The sequence below is a fragment of the Ambystoma mexicanum genome, chromosome 1p (assembly GCF_040938575.1).
Source record: "Ambystoma mexicanum isolate Mex_15411 chromosome 1p, UKY_AmexF1_1, whole genome shotgun sequence".
NCBI lineage: Eukaryota > Metazoa > Chordata > Amphibia > Caudata > Ambystomatidae > Ambystoma > Ambystoma mexicanum.
The window spans coordinates 365,180,787-365,201,644 of NC_090921.1; the positions used below are offsets into that span (position 1 = coordinate 365,180,787).

The 20,858-nt window shown below is 46.5% G+C and overlaps 1 protein-coding gene across 1 annotated transcript in view; it reads right to left on the bottom strand.

Annotated features, from left to right (window-relative positions):
* Positions 1 to 20,858, bottom strand: part of LOC138570262 (coiled-coil domain-containing protein 194-like) — a 172,100-nt gene that overhangs the window by 44,506 nt on the left and 106,736 nt on the right. The window contains exon 2 of the mRNA XM_069649030.1: positions 16,278 to 16,374. Coding sequence (XP_069505131.1) covers positions 16,278 to 16,374 — 97 coding nt within the window. The remainder of the gene's footprint in view (positions 1 to 16,277; positions 16,375 to 20,858) is intronic.

The window sequence follows — 20,858 nt, forward strand, 5'->3', positions numbered from 1 at the left end:
TTCTGATGTGTCCTCATTCTACTTTATACACATTTCTGGGACCACAGATTTAACGCCACATCCATATATGGCACCAGTTGGCAAGGGGAGTCAACACGTGGCTCCTGGTAGCTGTTGTGTCAAGCTAAACAGGGTCTTCTAGGATGCAACGCAGTTCAATGTGAAGTTGCCTTGCATAACATCACCTCTGGAATTTAGGAGGTTGCTTGTTTAAATAGTTCTTAACCATTTAGATCAGTTGACATGGTGAGGAATCTGGGAAGATGAAACACTCAACTCTTATATGATATGATATGGCATTTATAACGCGCCTATACACAAGTGTTTCAAGGCGCGACAAGGCAAGGGAGGTGAAACAGAGGGAAGGCAGAGACAACGATCTTACTAGGCCAAGTGACATTGAGATCCGAATATCCTAAATTCAAAACCCTTGATGGTGCCAGTGTAATCAAAATGCCCTGTGAGCTGGTAGCATAGGCAGGTATACAAGTTAATTCACAAAAAGAAAATGGCTTTATCATTCTTGGATGTGAGTCAAAAGTTAACATTGGCATTAAAAGATTGGCCATGCTTTCATCCAGATTGATCAAGTGTTCATGCGTGCCTGGGAATTGTGTGTGCAATGGAGGAAAGCTGATGAGCTCATATCCTTCCCGGTGTTATTCATCAATTTGTGATCTCTCCACCCTTGACGGGGCACAAGAGAGATTTCACTGTGTCCTCCACCTGCCCGAGGATCACTAGTACAAGGCTGGTGGTGGCGTGCAGGCAAGCATAAAGGCTTCCAGTCAGTTAATAAGACATCTTTGCTCTTCACCTTGATTATGCACTAGCGCCTTGATACCTCCGGGCCTGGGCTCCACAATGAATAAATACATTAAATAAATGTGCAAGCAAAGGATAGTGACCTAAGCGTTTTAAAGTGAAAATAAAACAAGTTTAAGTGTGTTCTACAGTGGGGCCTTTGTTAATATGAGATCTTTTTCACTAAAACGTACATCAAAAATATCTGTTCTCTTCAATATTGCAACAAAAAACCCAACCCACATTGAACTGACAGGTATGGCTACTTTGAAGTTGGGTGAGTGCTCTTCTGCAGGAAGGCTCTTGCTGGACTTAAATCCATGTACCTGGCCTGTGAGGGACATTTCCCTGATGCACTTTCAGGTCTTGCGGAGTGAGCCGCTGACTCCTAGAGGCGATCGATTGCCATGAGGTTCTGCGACAGAGACCTGGTTGCTGTGGTTGCTTGTTGCCCTTGCTACCAGAGGGCCACTTGATCGGCCGGCATCCTGGTATGAGCTCTGATGAGTATCCAGTAGCGAGGGCCCCATCACCAATGGGCCATGTTTTCCAGCACTGAGCTTGCTGGCAGAGGTGGCGCATCGCCAGCATAATATGGGTGCTGGAAAGTCATGATTGTAGCATTCAGAAGGTAGTTTAGTTACCATCCCTAAAGAGGAGCCTTAGGTGTTAGCAACTCTTTCTGAGGAAGATCAACCGTATAAAGGTTGCAGCCATCCTCATCCCTCCACCAGAGTCTCTCCAGCGCAGCCCAGAGAGCCGTGGGCTGTGGTTCCTGGTATCATTGCACACCAGCCTCTGGCTAGTATGAGAGAATGGCGGATTCAAAGATGCGCTTTTAGGACTTGCCTATCATCAGCCTGGAAGTAAAGAAGATTTGGGTCTGAGAATGCACATTTCTGAAGACCATCTTGGAAGACAATGTTGCCCACCAGTGACCACCTTTTTAGTGCAGATCTAGCGCCTGCATACCCAGCTTCAGACTCCAGTGTTCCTCCACTTGTTTGACCCTGCTTCTCCGCACAGTCCCACTTGCCTATGCGGGCCCTACTGCTCCCTCCATACCAGGACGCTCTAACCTTGAACCACAGCAAAGCTCCTGTCTGCACGGCGCTGAGATGCAACTTGTCCTGGGTTGCACAATCTCCATTGTTGCTCCAACCACATCCCACATTGATATTGATATTTTATTTCTATGGCGCTCGTACACAAGTGTTTCAGATCGCGACAAGGGAAGGGAACAGGGGAGAACAAAACAGCGATCGTACTAGGCCCAGTGAGATTGACAACGCGCAAGTACATGGGAGAGGGGGAGGGGAAAAGTGCATGGAAGGGGGGAGAAGTTGAAAGACACCTCAAGTCACTCACCCTACGACCTTTCCTTCATGGACACAGTCCAGAGGCTCAAGTACAGTAGAGATGACCTCTGATGTATTTGACCCCTTCCAACTGTTTAATTCTAAAATAGAGTACTTTAACGAATCCATTACTATCATTTTTGAAGCGACTACTCCATGGACCTTGAGTTCGTAGAATATTTAGCTTTCTTGTCGTCTGCATATTGATGTATGCATCCCAGCTCACCTGGTGGAACTAAGACTTTGAACGCGCCTGCACTACCATAAGGCAAGGATTCTTCAAGGAGCCTATTTGTATTTCTTCTGAACTCCCAAGTAGGATGTTGTGGTAGAACAGCTAACGGCTGTTAAGTCTCTAGGCACTCATCCACGTCTGCCCTCCTAGGTTGCTTTCTCCCACGAAGTGATATCTAATTCCCCGTGACTCTGCACCCTAGATGGCATCACAGTAAGTGACATCACACAACCTTGCTTTCTAATAAACAAGGACTGATAACAGGACGAAGCCACAAGCAATAAGGTAGCAAAGCTGATGGCATACTTCCAATAGACCAGTATACAGACTGATCAAATCACAGGGGCTGCAATAGGCAACAAAGAGGTATTGATTGCTACCACTAGATGTCGCTGCGTGCTTACATTGGGGAGAGGGAAGTGGGGTTAGGAGAAATTTGAGAGTTTCATGACCATTACACCCTGGTTGAAAAGTCACATCATCTAAGTCTGCAATAAGCTGCACGTGATGTCTGGTTACTTAACTGTCGTGGCCACAGTGAGGCCAGCTTAAGCCTCAGCTGCAGTCCTTTAAGGTTTGTTTAAGAAGTTTCTTTTTTTTTAAACTTTATTTATAACATGTTCATAAACAGTACAAACCAATCAGTCTCGGTTCCTACCCTTTTCTTTCCCCATCTGGCGAACATGTATCCCCCATGCATTGTCACCCCCCTCCTAGCTGTGTAGTTTCTCCTTCTATAATTTGGATGACATCTTGCCACTGCTGTGTGCTACCCACAATCAGTTGTGATTCAGCTTGCTGTGAGGGGCTGCACGTGTCCTATTGGTGTTGCAGTTCAGAAATGCACAAATATCTCTATTCCTGACAATGTTAAATTAATCTAATACTTTCACATCCTTATAGAGCTATATAGCTCTGCATGCCAGATACCTCCAGCTTCTAGGTGTTGTGATAATAGCTGCTATCGTTGCACTATGTCATGGCACTCAGATTATTTTTTATTTATTTATTTCCTTGATTTAATCAAATTAATGATTTTTACAAAACATAGTTGAACAAGAACGATAGAAATGAAGAAATGAAGAAACATTGTAGAAGAAACATGAATTCCAAAACAAAAAAAAAGAAGAGTTTATAAAGACAAAATAGCCTTTAGAGTTTGAATGGTCGCAATTGTCCAGGTATTTCTTTCTCCGCTCATTAAGCGATTCCACCAGAATTCTTCTTCCCTGGTGTAAGATGCCAAAAGATGTTGCTGCAAGTAATTTTCGCCAATTTCTTGTGTACCTGGACAATTTAGAAGCAGGTAGCGTATAGTTCCAACTTTTGTGGAGTCCTTACAGAAACGACATGTATCTGAGTCACTCAGTCCTCTTCGTTTCAGAATCTCGTTGGCCTGCAGTAAGTTTAAGCGTGCTTTCAGGAACAGGTTTCTAGATGCTTTGCTAGGAAACTTGCTCAGATAGTTGGGAACAATGTTAAGTCTACTTTGGTAGGGTGGAAGGTGATTGACTGATTTCGCTTTTTCTGCATAATCCAAAGTCTTTATCCAGTCATATACAGCTATTTTCCTTTTTATTTTTAGAGGGTTCCGGATAAGCTCTTGTTCCGAGGAATGAATTTCCACTAATGTAACTTTTCGTGCTGTTTCCCAGGATTTTAGCACCGGACAGCGTGCTGCTTGGACTTCGGTGCGAATAGTGGCTTGCAGGTAAGGACAGTCAGGAAGTAGCATTTTTCTGTAGAGCATCATGAATTTGGTCTCCACAGTCCCTTGCAGTGAGAGTAGACCCAATTCCCTTCTAATTAGAGGCGCTGATGTTGATTTTGGCAGACCCAAAACCGTGCGCCAAAAGTACCCCTCTAGCTTCAGCCACAGCTGAGGGGGCGTGTGAGGAAGAGCATCCGCTGCATAGGTGAGTGATGGAACCAACTTTGTACGGTAGAATTTGATCGCTGGCAGCAAGGAAAAGTGTCCATACTTCTTGTCCAGTGCATGAGCCTGTGCAGCTAATTTTTTACTTTGTCGATCAAGCAGGTCTGGAAAGTTGCGTTTACACTAGAGCTGTCCAAAGTTACTCCTAGGTATTTAATACTTGATACTTTATTGAGCGCCACACCTTCCAGATACCAGGAGAATTTCTCTTGTGCCCGTTTGGATTTTTCCATCGTCAAAATTTTGGTCTTCGAGACGTTGATGGTTAAGTTGTTTCCACAAACGTAAACAGCCAGATTTTCAAGCTGACGCTGAAGGCCAATTGGGGTCATATCCATTAGGATTAAGTCATCTGCATAAAGTAACCTTGTGGTTTTGCAGTTTCCCAATGACGGCCGAAAGGAGCAAATAGATTGTTCGGAGTCCTTGAAGTCACTGAGGTAGGTGATAAAAAGTGCAGGAGCTAGTGGACATCCCTGCTTTACTCCTCTGCCGACTGAAATTTCTGACGATAGCAAGCCTGCTTGGTTTAACCTCACGCGGAGCTTAGTGTCCGTATGTAGTGCCTGGATTGGTTGAAGTAGTTCTGCTGGACAGTTCCACAGGAACAGTTTCCTCCACAAATTAGCTCTATTAACTTGGTCAAAGGCTTGCGCCAAGTCAATGAAGGCCAGGAACACTCTCGGGCCTCCTGCTAGCACCTTGCTTTTTAACGCACTGAGGAACATGATGTTTATGGACGTACCGTTGTTCTTGGTAAATCCCGTTTGAAACGGGTCAGCACGATCTGTATCTTTGAACCATCGGTGGAATTGCTGGAGTAATATGGAACCGAACACCTTTCCAACCGTGTCCAGAAGGGCTATAGGACGATAGTTCTTGGGATCTTCTTTACGTCCTTTTTTGAAAATAGGCACCACTATTGATGTTGTCCATGAAAGCGGAATTTGTCTGGCCTGTTTGCATCGTTTGAAGATCTCACTAATCAGTGCAGACCATTCCTTCGCGAATTGTTTTAGATCAAGATTTGTGATGCCATCCGGTCCAGGGGCTCTCGATGGTTTAATCCTGAGAAGCATTTTAGTGATCTCCGTTTCGTTGCTCAGATCAGCCCACGGTTCCAATTTTGTACTTGGCAGCGATGTCCCCGAGTGTGTAGGCGTCTGAAAAAGATTGGAATAAGATTTTATCCAGTCAGCTTCACAAATCGGGTTTGTTAGCGAATCGCCGGGAGGAGAGAGCTTAGATCTGATCAATGACCAGAACTCTCTGGGGTGATGACCACAAACCAGTTTCAACATGGCTTCCACATCGTGTTGGTAAAGGTTGCTCCGATGTTGTCTAATCCATGTTTTATAGGTTCTCTGCACCTGTGTGAAGGTCGCCTGGTTTTCTAACATCGGAAATGCTCTCAGCTTTCTTTTTGCTTGTCTCAATTGACGCCTTTTTAGGACCAGTTCTTTATTGTACTCGTGTGAGGCAATTTTGTTGTGCCTTCCCGGGCCATTGTGCTTTGATCTGAAAGGTAACAAAAGTGGTTGATAATCTGGTAATTGCAGAACCTTCTGTTGGTTTGGTTCTTTGCCTGTACTTGCGTACTGCAACTTTATCGTAGAAATGGCAGCTGCTGACAGTTTTAAACGGGTTTGTTGATTGTTCGCCTCAACAGGAGCAGGCGTAATTAGGTTATGCGTTGAACTCTTCCTCTCTTATTGCTTCCTCCGAAGGTTGTTGACTAGTAGTTTTGCGGCGGTTGGTCTGCGGAACATCTGCAATTTGATCCTCAGAGGTTAGTTCGATAAAGCGAACATGTCACTCAGAACCTCTATCCTCCAAAACTCTTTTCGTCAATTTCAGTTTGGTGCTCGAATTTTCAGAGTGTGGAGATTTAATTTGTCCCCGCTGTTCGACTGGTTCACCACGTACAGCAGAGGATGCCCCTTCTTCGAGTTCAAACAGATCGAATCCCAGCTTTAGAAGGTATTCAGCTGCCTCTGCTATTCTGATTTTCGCCCAGTTAGTATGAACGTGAAGGTAGGCACTCGCCGTTTTACCTTGGTGGAATGGTTCCACTGTAGCTAAATCCTTTGTTTCGACATTTCGAAGCGACGGCACACATTTGAGAAGTTGTAACAAGAATTCTCTATTCAGTATCACATATTTGTTGTTATCCGGTAATTGTTCAATCAAATAATTGCGTTTAGTTTTGGTGGCCTGCCCTCCAGACCTTGCCACTTTCCTTGGACTGAATCTCGGATTGTGCTGGCTCCGCATATCTTTTTAGAATTGCTTCTGCATACTTTCTTGATTCTGGGACATCTTTGGTCCGTGTCGCATGCACCCATCTGCTCTTTTGGGGAGAGCTCTTTCTAGGAGCAGAGTCATTTTTTTTGGGACCTGTATCTCTGAGAGACGTTGGAAGGAATAGCCTCATATAGGTCATTGTCTTGGGACTGTGCATGGTGACTTTCTTTTGGCACGCTCGTCAGTGTGCACGGCCACCAACTAGATTTATTTTGCAGCTTCTTGCAGCGACTCTCCAAAGTTTGAAAAGGCGAGTTGTCCTCCATCGTACAGTTCATGTTTCGGGTCTCCTCTTGATCGTCTGACAGCATGTAAACACTGAGATTTAAGATGTCCTCGTCTATTTCTTGATTGTCCTCCTTTGAGACTGTTAGACTGCCAGATGCGATGTCGTCTTTATCCTTTGTTAGATAGTTCACTTTATCTTCTTGTCTTTGAATTTTTCTGCCCCCAGATTTGTCGGTCAATATGTGTAATTCCACCTTCTCGTTTGCAGGCCCCTGTTTACTGCTGTTCGTTTTTGCAGTGAAGAGCTTGCTTATCGTTTGCTTTTGCTTTATGGGAGGGCCTTTTGTTACAGGTGCACTGTCTTTTCTGTTAGAGCAATGTGCAAGCTCACTGTCTGGTAAGATTGAGATTTGGTCATTGTAGATCGATCCATTAACCTTAACTGCTGAGTCCTTCACATTTTTTGTCGTAAGGCCCCTGAGAGGGGGCACTTGACCTCCCTCAAGGGTAGGCCCCTCGAGATCGATGATCGGCCCACCTTCGAAGGTCTGGGTGCTAGAGTCTGAAAGGGGGACTCGCATAGCGGGTGTACTGTCCTTCGTCTTTCCAGCACAGTCGTCCTTGTGCCTTGTTTCCATTTTGCTGTTCAAGGCATTGATGTAACCTTCCAGAAAAATCAGACGACTGTTCATCATGGCTGTAATAGACGTATGGTCTTTCAGTGAGTCATTTATCGACTCGTACAGTTTGCAGAAGGGCGCCATCGCCAACGTTACTGTAGACATTATTAATCTTAAATCTGTCTTTTTAGGCGAGGAGTCCTAGGATGGATTCTCTGTGAGTTCACTGGAACGTCGATTTCTCGTTGGACTGGGAACCGTTTGGGAACTAGAATTGTGGGTCCCCACTCTGGAAATCACTGGAGTCCTTGGAGCATCAAGAATGGATCTCTCCCCTTGTCTAAGGGGGTTACGGGGATCCCAGGCTTGAGCTGTCAAGGAGGTCTGCCCGGACTCCAAGTTTGGCCGAGTAACCCCCGACGATGATCCTAGGTCCGGAGTCTTAGGCACAAGGCCGTAGGCTTCCAGGTCTTTTGGGTGAATCTCAGATGTAGACAGTGACTGCTCAAGCTGGTGATCCTCCATGTCGCTTTCTACCACGATGGGATTTGTCGGAGGACAATACCGCTCCTTGTTTTGCCAAGAGTCCTTGGGTGTGTGACATGTAAACCCTGCTTTCAGGGACGAAGTCACGGGTTCCCCGGAATCAAAGTTCATGGCTAAGAGAGGCCTTTTAGCCGGAGCCAATGACTTTGGTCGTGGTCAATTTGTCGCTACTTCCGAGTGATTTGGTGAAATTGAGGGCTGACTTGGAGGGGGAGGTAGAGCAGTACTTGGAGATCCAAAATGCCACCTAATGTTGGCATCGGGGGCTGTGCTAGAAAAAGAAAAACACACCGGTTCAAGCGAGAATACTGGCCTCGCGTCGTTAGATTGCTCTGATGTTGTGGCCGGGGTTTGGTCCGTGACGACTCTCAGGATCTCAGCATCCGAAATTTGTTCAGAAGTCAGGGGTTTCTTTTTTAAAAAGTTGGCAAAGAATCTGTTGTTAGTAGGCAATTTAGGCGGGTCGTCCTTCTGTTGATTTGGAGGCCTGTCAGGGGCGTTTGTAAGTTTTTGACGCTTTGGTATCTGGGCTTTCAACCCCAGCTTTGGCCGCTGATGAGCGGATCGTTTACTACGCGACGGGCCTCCCTTTTTCTTATGGTGGACAGCATTTGCAGAAACATGAAAAGGTTTGGTGTGAATGTCCTTGATCGTCACTTCCCTTTGGGTAAGTTGTGATACGAGGTCCAAATGAGCAGAGGCGGTGTACTGGTCGCCCTATGTCCGCTCAGACCGTGATGGAGCTGCTCCGGTCACCGCGGCACAGGGCTCCAGAGGAACGTGGTGCAGGATAGGGACCCGAATGGGGCCATTGGAGGCTAAGAGGTCTGTCTCCCTCATTTGCAAGTTTCTCTGGGGCTCCTGCCCGTCTTGGTCGTTGCACCCCTCTGCCCCAAGAGGAATTGGAATTATCATTACTGGACTAATCCCCGGGGACAAACAGACGAGAGGTCTGAGCGGGACACTCCCCCCCCTCCGCCCACTGATACCACCTCACCTGGGGCGAGCGGCGTTTCCTCTCCTCCGAGGGGCCGCAATGCACTCGCGTCGCTTGGAGGAGGAACAGCAGGTAGAAGGTGGGAGCTCTGTCCGGATCACAGGATTGCTGGAGGTAGGAGACTCCACGTCGTACCTCAAGAGTGTTTCCGGATCCAGTTCAGGTACCAGTTCAGGTTCCGTGTTTACTCGCATCAGCGCAAGGGGGTCCATCTCTTTATCCAGCTGAGAGAGAAGCGTCATGGTAGTTTTGGCGCTACGTAACCGAGGACCAAGAGTCTCAGATTTTTTGGCAGAAACCAAGGTGTGCGAGGCGCTGTTTTTCCTACTGGCAGGTTGCGCTGCCCTAGCTGCCATAGAGCAGAGACTGCCACTCTGCAGCCACTCTGCAGCCACTCCGCGGGGAAGAGGGGTTTTAGTATTAAAGTTCCGCCCTCACACAGTAGACACTGGAGAAAGACTTCCAAGCACTGGAAGCACAGGAAGCACGCCTTGAACCTGCAGAGACTGCCACTCTGCAGCCACTCCGCGGCTGCTCCGCGTAAAAGAGGGGTTTTAGTATTAAAGTTCCGCCCTCACACAGTAGACACTGGAGAAAGACTTCCAAGCACTGGAAGCACAGGAAGCACACCTTGAACCTGCAGAGACTGCCACTCCTCAGATTATTAAGTATGGAAGGATATGCGGCAGAGTCAGCCCTGCTGGATTTCAAACCTGTTGCTGCAAAGGGCTCATACAAGACAGTTGAGAGCTTCACTTGCTGAGCTATCGTACTACAAAGCAAAGCTCGTCCTGGTGGCACCAGCTTCGCAATTATGGCTGCCACCTACTGGAACGCCCTCTCTCCTCACATCAGTCTAATTGACTCTCATGCGGCCTTACGCAAGGCCATCAAAACCAGGGTCTTTATATCACACGTCACGTATTTATCCTGTATCTAACTCTGAATCTGTAACTAAGTAACCTGTTCCGTATCTACTTCTGTATGTGTAACCATGTACCTTGCACTAAAACTACTTCTACTGGGCAGCATTCATGTAAGCCTGAATCAAGCCTTCTTACGTTCTTCTTATCGCGCCTCGATGCCTTTGGGCTGCAATGCGCTCTACAAATCCAAAATGAATAAATTACCTTCATGTCCGAATTCTGCAATGGGTTGTCTGTGGCTATATTGAAGAGAACATTTATCATTGTTGATATAATTTTTAGCGAAAAGGCCTTATATTTAAAAAAAACACTTGTAGGACACACTTAGACTGGTTCATTTCACTTTGAAAAGCTTGGGTAACCATCCTTTGCATGAAGATGTCTCATGAACTGAATTCACGAAAGAACCGGACCTTCTAGAAACATTCTGTGGCTGTCGAACTAACAGATCACCGTGGTGAGAGTGTTGGACGAAACTCTCACCAGGTCAAGCTGCAGTGGATTTGACATCTCTTTCGAATCTCTTTTTGTGCTGCTACACAGCCAACTCGTTGGTTAAATGCCGCTTTGGTGGTCTTTGCCTGGGAATCTCCCTCAGCTCAAACAGGAGCATGCTGCCATCCATTGGTAACTAGAGTAAAGCCTGGATGAAAGGTGACAGTCGCGCGGCAATGAGGATTTGCTCCTTTGGGAAATGCCCTGCGTGAAGACAATGTTTCATGTCTGAGGGGATGTGAGCTCATCGAACGTCTGTCTGAATTATTCCCACCTATTGATCCTTAACTAGAGCATATGGGAGCAGCTGAAAGAGCTTACCTCTGGGGAATGTTTAATTCATGTTTAATCAACTGCCAACGCCCTAACTTGGAGGTTGGAATAGTTCCTTGCACACTCATTAGCATGCTGATCGCATACATGCTGACATAATCCATCGCAGTCAGGGGATGCTAGTCCAGTCTTGGTTTCAACCTTGCATTCTGGTACTTGTAGTCCTGGATTCCCCCATAGTAAATACAGGACTACAAGCCCCATAATACAAAGTTAAAACCAGTACTGGACCAGCATCTCCTGAATGAAACAGATAATGTTGGCATTAATACAAAACAGTGAGCACGCATTTACAGCATGAGTCCTCTTTTTTTAAAATAGGGGCTTGTTGGTAAAGGAATAAATACAGAGAGAAACAAAGAGAGGGTACCAACAAGCTACCTTTCGATATCCTCACCGGAGGTGACACAGCTGGGTCTCACACCAAAACCATGTATTCACAGACCATTAATCTTTTAGCAAATATAAAGAGATGGCAGGCTCAATTTTAACAAAAATATCTGATATATTCATTGTATTTTGTAATAAAACAGATCATTTGGTCACATTTGCAAAACTCATTATACATAAAAACACAAATAAAAAAGACAATTGATCTACAATTTAGATATTGTGTTCATTCATATAATGCTTTTTAACAGAAATTGTGATGTTAGTAACACATGGGTGACTTTGAATTAGCCTGTTCGTATTTTGAAAACAATCCCCATTATCCTTGTGTCACACAATTTCTGTTACAAAGCAAATGAGTTTTGCAAATGTATGTGTATGGAGCCAAAACACAGCTCAAATGCATAGGACAATTCCAGGGGTTGTGCCGCAAGAGAAAAAGGTGCCCATACATGTGGTAGCTACTGAGGAAAATGAGAGTGGCTGAATACTTAGCTTCAAGGCAGCCGTTGACATGAGTCTCTTCCATATCCTATACAAAATCATGGTTCATAAATATATAGATCCCGTAGCAATGATCACAAACTTCTACCCCAATCTCTTTAAAAGGATTGGGAAACTCAGAAACAGACACGTGAAGCTGCACATAGATTACACGGTACGCCAAGTAGCACAACATTACAGGGGCATACCTGTCAATATCCAAAAAAAGGTGGAAGACGAGCTACACAAGCTTCTAGAACAGGACATAATAGAACCAGCCACGGGCCCCACCTCATGGGTATCGCCCATTGTGCCCGTGACCAAAAAGGGATCAGACGCCATCAGGCTGTGTATTGATATGAGGAGGCACAACCAGGCCATACGAAGGGAGAGGCACATGGCTATGCACATCTCCAACATGATCCATCTTTTGAATGGGGCCAGGGTCTTCTGAAAGCTGGATTTAAAGAAAGGATATCATCAGTTGGTATTAAGCCCGGAAAGCAGAAAAATATGTCCTATTATGACCTTGAAAAGGAAGACAGACTGACAGTTGACGCAAGTCCTGTGGGACTTGGTGCCATCCAGGCCCAGGTGAACCCTAAAGACCCATCACAGAACCACATCGCTGCCTACGCAAGCAGAGCCTACCTGCCACCGAGCAAGCCTATTCCCAGGCTGATAAAGAAAGTCTAGCTGTAGTCTGGGCCTGCAAACACTTTCATCTTTTTCTTTACGGCAAGCCGTTTCGGGTGGTAACAGACCATCAGGCACTCCTATTCTTGTATGGCAATCTGCAAGCCAAAATGCTGGCCCGCATTGTGAGATGGGGCTCCAGCTACAAGACTACTCCTTTGAAATAGTACACCAGCCGGGAAAGGAAAAAACCCTGCTGACTTCCTTTTCAGACGTCCCAGACCTGGATGCTCCCCTGAGCCATTGGTGGCTGACCGGTATCTCCGGTATCTATTGCTGCAAGCCATCCCAGAAGGGATGAAGCCAGTCCAACTGGCCCAAGAAGTGGAGGCGGACCCGCCATGTCAGATCATATTTGAAGGACTCCTGTTGGGAGAGGGGTTGAGCAGCGGCAGAAAATGTATGGCTGGAAGTAGAACGGCTGTTACAAGTGAAAGAGGAACTGGTGCTGTCAGATGGCAACCTCCTGTTGAAGGGTCACAAGGTGATAATCCCGACATCCCTGAAAAGAAAGGTAGTTGAGTTGGCCCATAAAGGTCATTGGGGTGTGGTCTCTATGAAACGCATGATACGCCAGAAGGTGTGGTTTCCCCAACTAGACGCCATGGTGGAAGATCTCTTGAAACTATGCCCCACGTTTTGCCTTCTCACGCCGAACAGACACCCGGAACCATTGAGGATGTCCGAACTACCAGACGGCATATGGGAGGCCGTGGCTGCTGATTTCTTTGGCCCTATCGAAGAGGGGAAATATGTACTGGCCATCAAGGACGAATGCTCCAGATATCCTGAAGTTCAAATTATATCATTGACGGCAGCTCATCATGTGATACCAGTGCTGGACTGCATCTTCACGGCCTTCGGCGTCCCCAGGATAATGAAGACAGACAATGGTCCCCCGTTCAATGAACACAGTTTCGCCAAGTTCAGTGAATACATGGGGTTTAACCATCATAAAGTCACTGCGTTGAGGCCCCAGGCGAATGGCATGATTGAGAGGTTCATGGCAAATCTCAAGAGGGTCTTGCAGGTAGCCAGGCTCACCAGGCAACCCTATGAACAGGTACTGCACCAGTTACTGAGAGAAAACCGAAGCACCCCGCATAGCACTACGGGTAAAACCCTGGTGGAGGTAATGTTCGGGCGGGATATCCGGACACGGCTACCCCAGGCCAAGCTGGCTGAAGCCCGCCCAAGTGTGGATGCCGAGGTGAGGGAACGAGATGGGGCCACAAAAGAGCGCATGAAAGAAAATGCAGATGAGCGCAGGAGGGCGCGAGAGCCTCACCTAGAAGTAGGGTACATCGTCGCGGTATGACAGCCTCAAACACACAAAGACACCGCCTTCTTTCATGAGGAAACTTTGGTTGTCATGGAGAAAAAGGGGTCCATGATCATTGCCCAAGGGAACACGGGCTCAACCACCCGTAACTCATCCCATTTCAAGAAAGTTCCTCCATCTGGGTACCAATGGCTAAGTGGGAGGGTGGGAATAACACTTGACTACTTGTCTGATGATCCATATCAAGGGGACCAAGAGGACTCTGGAGTGTCGGGCCCAGAGGACTACTGTGAGGACTTGGGTGCCAATGGCTCCCCTGAGAGACTCAACTCTCGGCCCCAGAGAGCCGGGAATAAGCCTTGCTGCCTCATTGAGGAGATGGCCTAGTGAACAATGTTCCTGCACAAGTTTATCACCTTGTTGGGTGACTGTTTCAATTGGGGGCAGATGTCACGTTGACACATGAGTTCCGGGTCGTAAGGAGGCGGGAGGCTGGGTGGGAAGTGATGTAGAGGGGCGGGGTGTAGGCAGATCTTGTTGTTCGTTAAATAAAGAGAACGCGTGTGAAGCAGCTGTGTGTCTGTGAGCTTTATACCACGCTGCGTAGTTTGTGAAGGAACGCCAGTGAGGCTTCCACAGTATATAGAGCCTGGTGCTGAATCAGAGTGCTTAGAAGCCCCTCCTGTGCATCTCTGCACTCCCGGTGACTTCAGATCTGCAAAACAAAGCACTGTATTTGAACCATTAGATCCGCAACTCTGAGAACTGTGTGTGGACAGCCTGCAAGTCATCCCTTTTTAGGACGTCCTTTGGACCCTTTTCCAGCCCCCTCTGCACTATCACCACAAAGTTCAGCAAAACCTCTTAAGCTGCTTGATCAATGGCATGGCTCTTCCATCGAGTGCCTCACTGTTTACGATCACAGCCTCTCGATTGGGATAGCACCCCATCTTGGTCCACCACCAAACTGGCTTACTGTGGAAGAACCCATCACTGGACTAAACTACTTGAAGAATTCTTAGTCTCCAACATTTCTGAAGGTCATTGTTGCCCAGACTGCTCAGGGAGAGCAATTCTAACCCTCACTGGCTTGCGTGGATTTCCGGAGTGAGATGTTGCTGTGTATTGCGTTCTTAGGCATGCTATTGTTTTAGGAGCGGTTACAGGTTTCCTATCCAATGTATTTTATTAGCGGTGCAGTTTTATTTTGTGATATTTTAGATTGCCTCTTTATGTTGCATTGGAATGTGAGCCTGCCCATTCATCTTCTACAGAATGCAGCCTGAGAATGTAGCCTCGCTACCAAAAGCTGATCTGAATTCTCTTGTAAAGCCATTGATTGACTTCAGGTTAAGAACAGCCTATGATTTGGCCTCAGGGAGCTCTAATTCTAAATGACTTAAATGCGGACACAGGCGACCTGATTTAAAATGCTGGGTGCCCTAATTGACCGAATTGCGAGATAGCTGGCTAATCGTTTATCACTGTATGCCTCCTTTTGCTTTTCTGCAACAGCTGAATGCGCTTGGAATCGGGCAGAGCTCCTACAATAATGACACGCTGTTCTTTTTAACATGATAATGGATGGAGCTAGGCAAGCCCGGGTGAGAGGGAGGATTTAGGCCAGCTTGGTATGACAGTGTAGCGGCTGGAGGTGACTTTAAAGGTAAGTCAAGTGCCTGCCTTGCCCCTACAGCACTCGTTCCCCCCACCATCTTCCATACTCCCCACCCTTCCCTTCGCCATTCTAAAATACACCCAAGTTGTTACCCCACCACCAAGCACCATCAACCCCTATTCCCTGCCCTCCTCCCCCTGCTATCCCCAAAAAAGCATCCCTGTCCATACCTCCGCCCAAGCAACAGCATCCACTTATCCAAGTGTTGGCCTTAGTGGCAGGAGCGCCCCGGGCAGAAAAAGAACAATTTGGCTCCCCCCACCACCACGCCTCTGGTAAATTGGGGGGTAGGGGTGGAGTCGCCAAATGTTTTGTTTTGGTGTTGGGAGAAGGCTACCTTTTTAAATTAAATGCGCTCGCGCGAGCGGGCGCATTTAACATCAATAGGGTGCTGCGGCACCCAATTAAGATGATTATCTCCCCACTCTCGTACCGGAACAGGGAGGTCATTATCTCAATAGGGTGCCAACAACCTTTTGCTGTTAAATGAGCCCGCTTCTGTGAGCGCTTTTAATTTAAAAAGGACACTTCTCCCACCACAGCAGCTCGGGGAAGCCCTCGAAAGGATACCCCGATCTGGTGCCCTGGGGGCTATGGCACCCTGAGCGGTTACCCAGCCCGCCTTGCCCGAAAACCGGCCTTACCTTATCCTTTGCCCTAGCCAGCTGCCCCATCAACAAACAACAACCACTGCCGCTGCCCCTATCCTCTCCTCCAGCACTACAATCCCCTGTCCCAAAAGAACCCCCCCACCCACAAAACCCAACACACCTCACCGTCCAGCCACCACGTGGCTATGGCTCACCTGCCTTGGGTCTCTAGAGCTAGGCCAGACGCCCAGGCTCGGCCTTGGCTGGGCCCTACCCCAGAGTTCCTTGGTCCTCCTAGGTTTAGTACTGGATGGAAGTGGGCGAGTGAAATGCAAACCGCACTAACCGCACTGGGACAATAGCGCCTGCTCCTCACCTTCTAACTCCTCATTTCTGACTTGTGTCTCCATAAATTCCGAGCGCATCGCAGCCGTGCCATTTTCCAGGGACGTCAGATTCTCACTCAGCATGGCCTGTGGGGAGATAAGACGACGGGCAGTCAGTTACCGAATGCAGTATAGTACAGAACAACATCCCACATGTCGAACAAGAGAATCGTGCCCACTGTTTGCCTAATCACATATTCACTTTCAGAATGATTCAATCTTAACACTTACTTTGCTCGTGTCGCATCATAAAAAAACCTCGCACTTCACTCTTAAATGAAGCATATATATGTTCACCACCTCTCTGACCACTACATTGCAAGCAACGTACCCACGACCTGCACCTCTGTTTCCCCTGCACTGGCAACCCGTCCTATTTATATGGGCTCAGGAATGCAGCAACACATCTATCCATCCTAGCCATGATGGGCTACTTGGCATGAATATTCTAGCTGGTATGATCCTTTCTTGAGGGCAATATAAAGGCTGTAAGCAATATATGGCATTAGTCCTAGTTCCTGTCCTACAGAAAAAATATCATTTAGTGTTATAGATGGGTAGATATAAACTACCGCGGATATTCCTGCAGATACGGGGGCTTCTTGTCCACCTCCTTGCTGTGTTATTCAACCCTTCCCCTTATCCTCCTAATCTCGCATTAGTATATCAGTATGACTTTCCCCATGCCTGTTCTTCTCTTCTCCTTCTCACTTTATCCGCCATACTCGTAACCACGCACATCATATTTTCATTTCTCCCCCTCTGTATTGGTCTCCTTAATGCTCACTCCGTTTGCAATCACGCCCCCTCTATTCTTGGGATGTTCTTTGTTTTAATCTCGATTTTCCTTGTTTTACGGAAACCTGCATCTCTTCGACACTGTTGCTTCGACATCTTTCTTCCTCACACTTTTCTCATTCTCGCTAGCTCATTAGGACTGGCTGTGGCCCTGTCATTGGTTTCCATTCTGCTTTCATCACCTTCCCATCTCCGTCCCCTCATCTCTCATTTATCACCTTTGAAGACCGCTTTGCTGCTTCTTCTGAACTCTATCATATCGCCTTTCTCATCATTCTCTGGCCCTCCCACTGCTTTGTCTTCTTTCTGTGATAGCCTTACTCCACTTCCATTTTCTTTTCTTGGCAATGTCATTCTTCATCTTTGTTCTACTCATGCATTCACTAAACTCTCTTCTTCCCATCGCACATCTCCAGCATTTCACTTCACCTATTCTTCTCCTCCTCTGTACTTTCTTTCCTTCTCCTTTTACTCCCCTATCATCCTTCCCCTTCTCATATAATCCCTTTTTTTACACTCACCGCAACTTAAAAGACTTTCATGCACCCTCTTTTATATCTTCTGTTACCTCATCTTTAACCTCTTTGGTGCCCTCCTCTTCTTTGTCTTCCAATAACGGCTTCATCCTTCTTAACTCCACGCTCACACCTGATCTTGATTCTTCCTATCATCTTGTCTCTTTCCTCCTTCTCACAAAACCTCCCAACCTCGGCTGACCCCACAACTATGCTACCTCCTTTCATCTTTGCTTCAGGCAGAACGCGCGGGAGAAAGTCCTGATCATCATCTGATCTTCAGTTCTCATCATCGCTTCTTTCTTCTTATGACTCAACTCTTCACTTACCCAAACAAACTCTACTTTTCTGAGCTTATAAAACTGTACTCTGCTCACCCTCGCTGGCTTTTCCAACTTGTAAACCGCTCATTCTCTCTCCCGTTCCTTGAGCCTGCTCGTCACTGTCCACGCTATACATGAGATTTTGCTAACTACTTTTTCAGCAAAGTCCTATAATTGTGCTCATCTCTTCCATCCCTTGTGGACTCCCCTTCTTTATCTATTTCTTTTCTCCCACCCCAGTCTCTGTCCTTTTGATCTCTTTCACGGAAGTGACACTACAGACTCTCTCAGCCGAGCTCATCCTACTGCCTCACCCGATGATCCCTCATGCTCTTCTCTTGCTCCCAAAGCTTTTTTCTCTTCTTGTTCATTACATAATGACTTTTATTAATTCTCCTGTTTACACATCTAACTTTCCTTCTTATTTCATACATGCCATCAATCTACTCATTAGGAAAAAAAACATCATTTGATCCCTCTCTTCCATCTATTGTCCGATCTCTCTTCTTCCCTTTCTTTCTAAACTGCTCCAGTGCGTGGTCCACTCCCAGCTCTCTGTACACTTTAACCATCACTCCCTTCTCCCTCTTCACCAATCTGCATATGCACTCATAGAAAGCTAGCCATCTTTAATGTGTTGATGCATTGTTTGGCTTGCCTGCACTTCTTTTCCACTCCCTGCCTTGTTCCCACAGACCCGGATGACAGAGGGAGCAGGGGGGCTGCATAAGGGAACTATGTATACTATAAAAAATACCAGGTTTCCTCTCCTCTAACTGCACAGAACCCCAAAAAGGGGAAAATAAAACATGGCAGATAAAATGCTGTATCCTCATTCCATGGTATCACAGCAGTCGGTAATAAATTCAATAGTCCTCTGCCATGATTTCACAGTAGGAGGATACAGGATTCCGAAAGAGAAATAGTTGCTAGTGGCTTCCTATGGACGGCAAATACAACCAGATCATCTAGTCCATGGTGATTTGCCTTTCTAAATTGGGATTACTAACCCACTTGTCTTGTTCTTATCCCATCTGGCCCTACTCACGCGGAGCTGGAAATGCCTGATACAGATCAATAAAATAAACAACCTAGCATTGGTGTACTGGTGCCACATGCTAGTGTCCTGATTTGGGACCACGCTACAGGGTTTCATCTCGTACATGGTAAAAACCCAGGAGTGTAGGAGACACTACTACTAATCTGGGGGGGACAGGGGATATTGATATTGATATTGATATTTTATTTCTATCGCGCTCCTACACAAGTGTTTCAGAGTGCGACAAGGCAAGGGTGGGGAACAAGGGAGAACAAAATAATGATTTTACTCGGCCATGTGACTTTGAGAACGCGCAAGTGCATGGGAGAGGGGGAGGGGAAAAGTGCATGGAAGGGGGGAGAAGTGGAAAGTGCGGAACAAAGGAAAAATAGATAAATAATAATAAATAAATAATAAAGGCAACTTACAGTGGTAGTGCAGCCGGCAAGTAGTAGGTTTAAGGCAGCAGGCAGGGTAGGTCTGAAAAATGCAGGAAGAAAAAGGTGGTGGGACTGTATGGGTACAGATACAGACCCCAGTGAAAGGGAGGGGCCGGAGGTACTGCAGGAGGGTGGCAGGGAGAGCAGGTACCTGGGCCCGGAGGCCTGAGGGTGGAAAGTTGCACAGTGCCAAGAGAGAATAGATCAGCAGGGCAGAGGGGGGAGCAAATGCAGAAGCAAAGAGGAATGTCTTGAGGTGCTTCCGGAACCGGAGATGGTTCTCCTCAAGTTGGCAGAGAGGCTGTTCCAGAGGGAGGCCCCAGCCGAAGACAGAGATCTACCCCCAGCTTGTTTCTTTGAATAACGAATGACCCTGAGGGAGTCAGAAGGAGAAAAGCGAAGAGCTCAAAAGGGGAGGTATTTGCGGAGGGATAGTTGAAGGTATTTTGGACCTATGCCCAGAAAGCCTTGTGGAGAGGGTTTTGAATTTGAATCCTTGCATCCACTGGGAGCCAATGGAGAGATTTCAGAGATGGAGCGATACGATACCAGGGCTTGAGGCCAAGGACAAGTCTCGCAGTCCTGTTCTGGGTTAGTTGCAGAGGGCCGATAGTAGAGGCAGATAGATTTAGAAAGAGGCTGTTACAATAGTCCAACCTAGATAGAACCAGAACTTGGGAGACCATGAGCTTCTGGGGGAAGGAGAGGAAAGACTGAGTACCTCTGAGGAGGTGCAAAAGGAACTTTGACTTTTTGGAGACATCAGAGATGTGGACGGAGAAGGAAAGTGTGGAGTGAAAGATGACCCCGAGGTTGTTAGCCTCGCAGGTGGGGTAGGAGGATACCTTGGGGACTTTGCTACAGACGGAAACCAAACTACCATAGGGCTAACTGCTGAAGCGTTAAAACCCCTATAAACATATGTGTTGTTAGATTTCTTTTGAGGAAGAACACCAAATAATATCAGTTTTAAAAACACTGATACACTTCAAATAAGTTGTAGATTTCCCATCCATGGCACAACATGTAAAGACGATTGTACATTTTACCAAGGAGAAAGTGACAAAAATTAAATTTTCACAAATTTACTGATCTATACCAATAACCTGGTTCAAGCCCTCCTTTACCTTCTAGTCCTGAAAAAATAGACCATGTACATCAATCTTATACACAATACTAGTCATTTTTAATATAATTTAGCTAAGAGTAAAACAACTCATAAAAATCTTCTGAATGAACATGACCCAAAATAAAACTCACATGGTGGATATAAAATGAACCTATTCACTAACACAACATACACTTGACCACATCTAACAATTGTAAACACACAAATGACTTTGACACCTAGCACACTTTCTAGGTGTTGTAGCTCAAAAAACAAAAAAAATCTCAACATGTTTCAGTTCTTCTTTGCTGCGACTGCACAAACTTTCTTCAGGGGAACACAATTGTA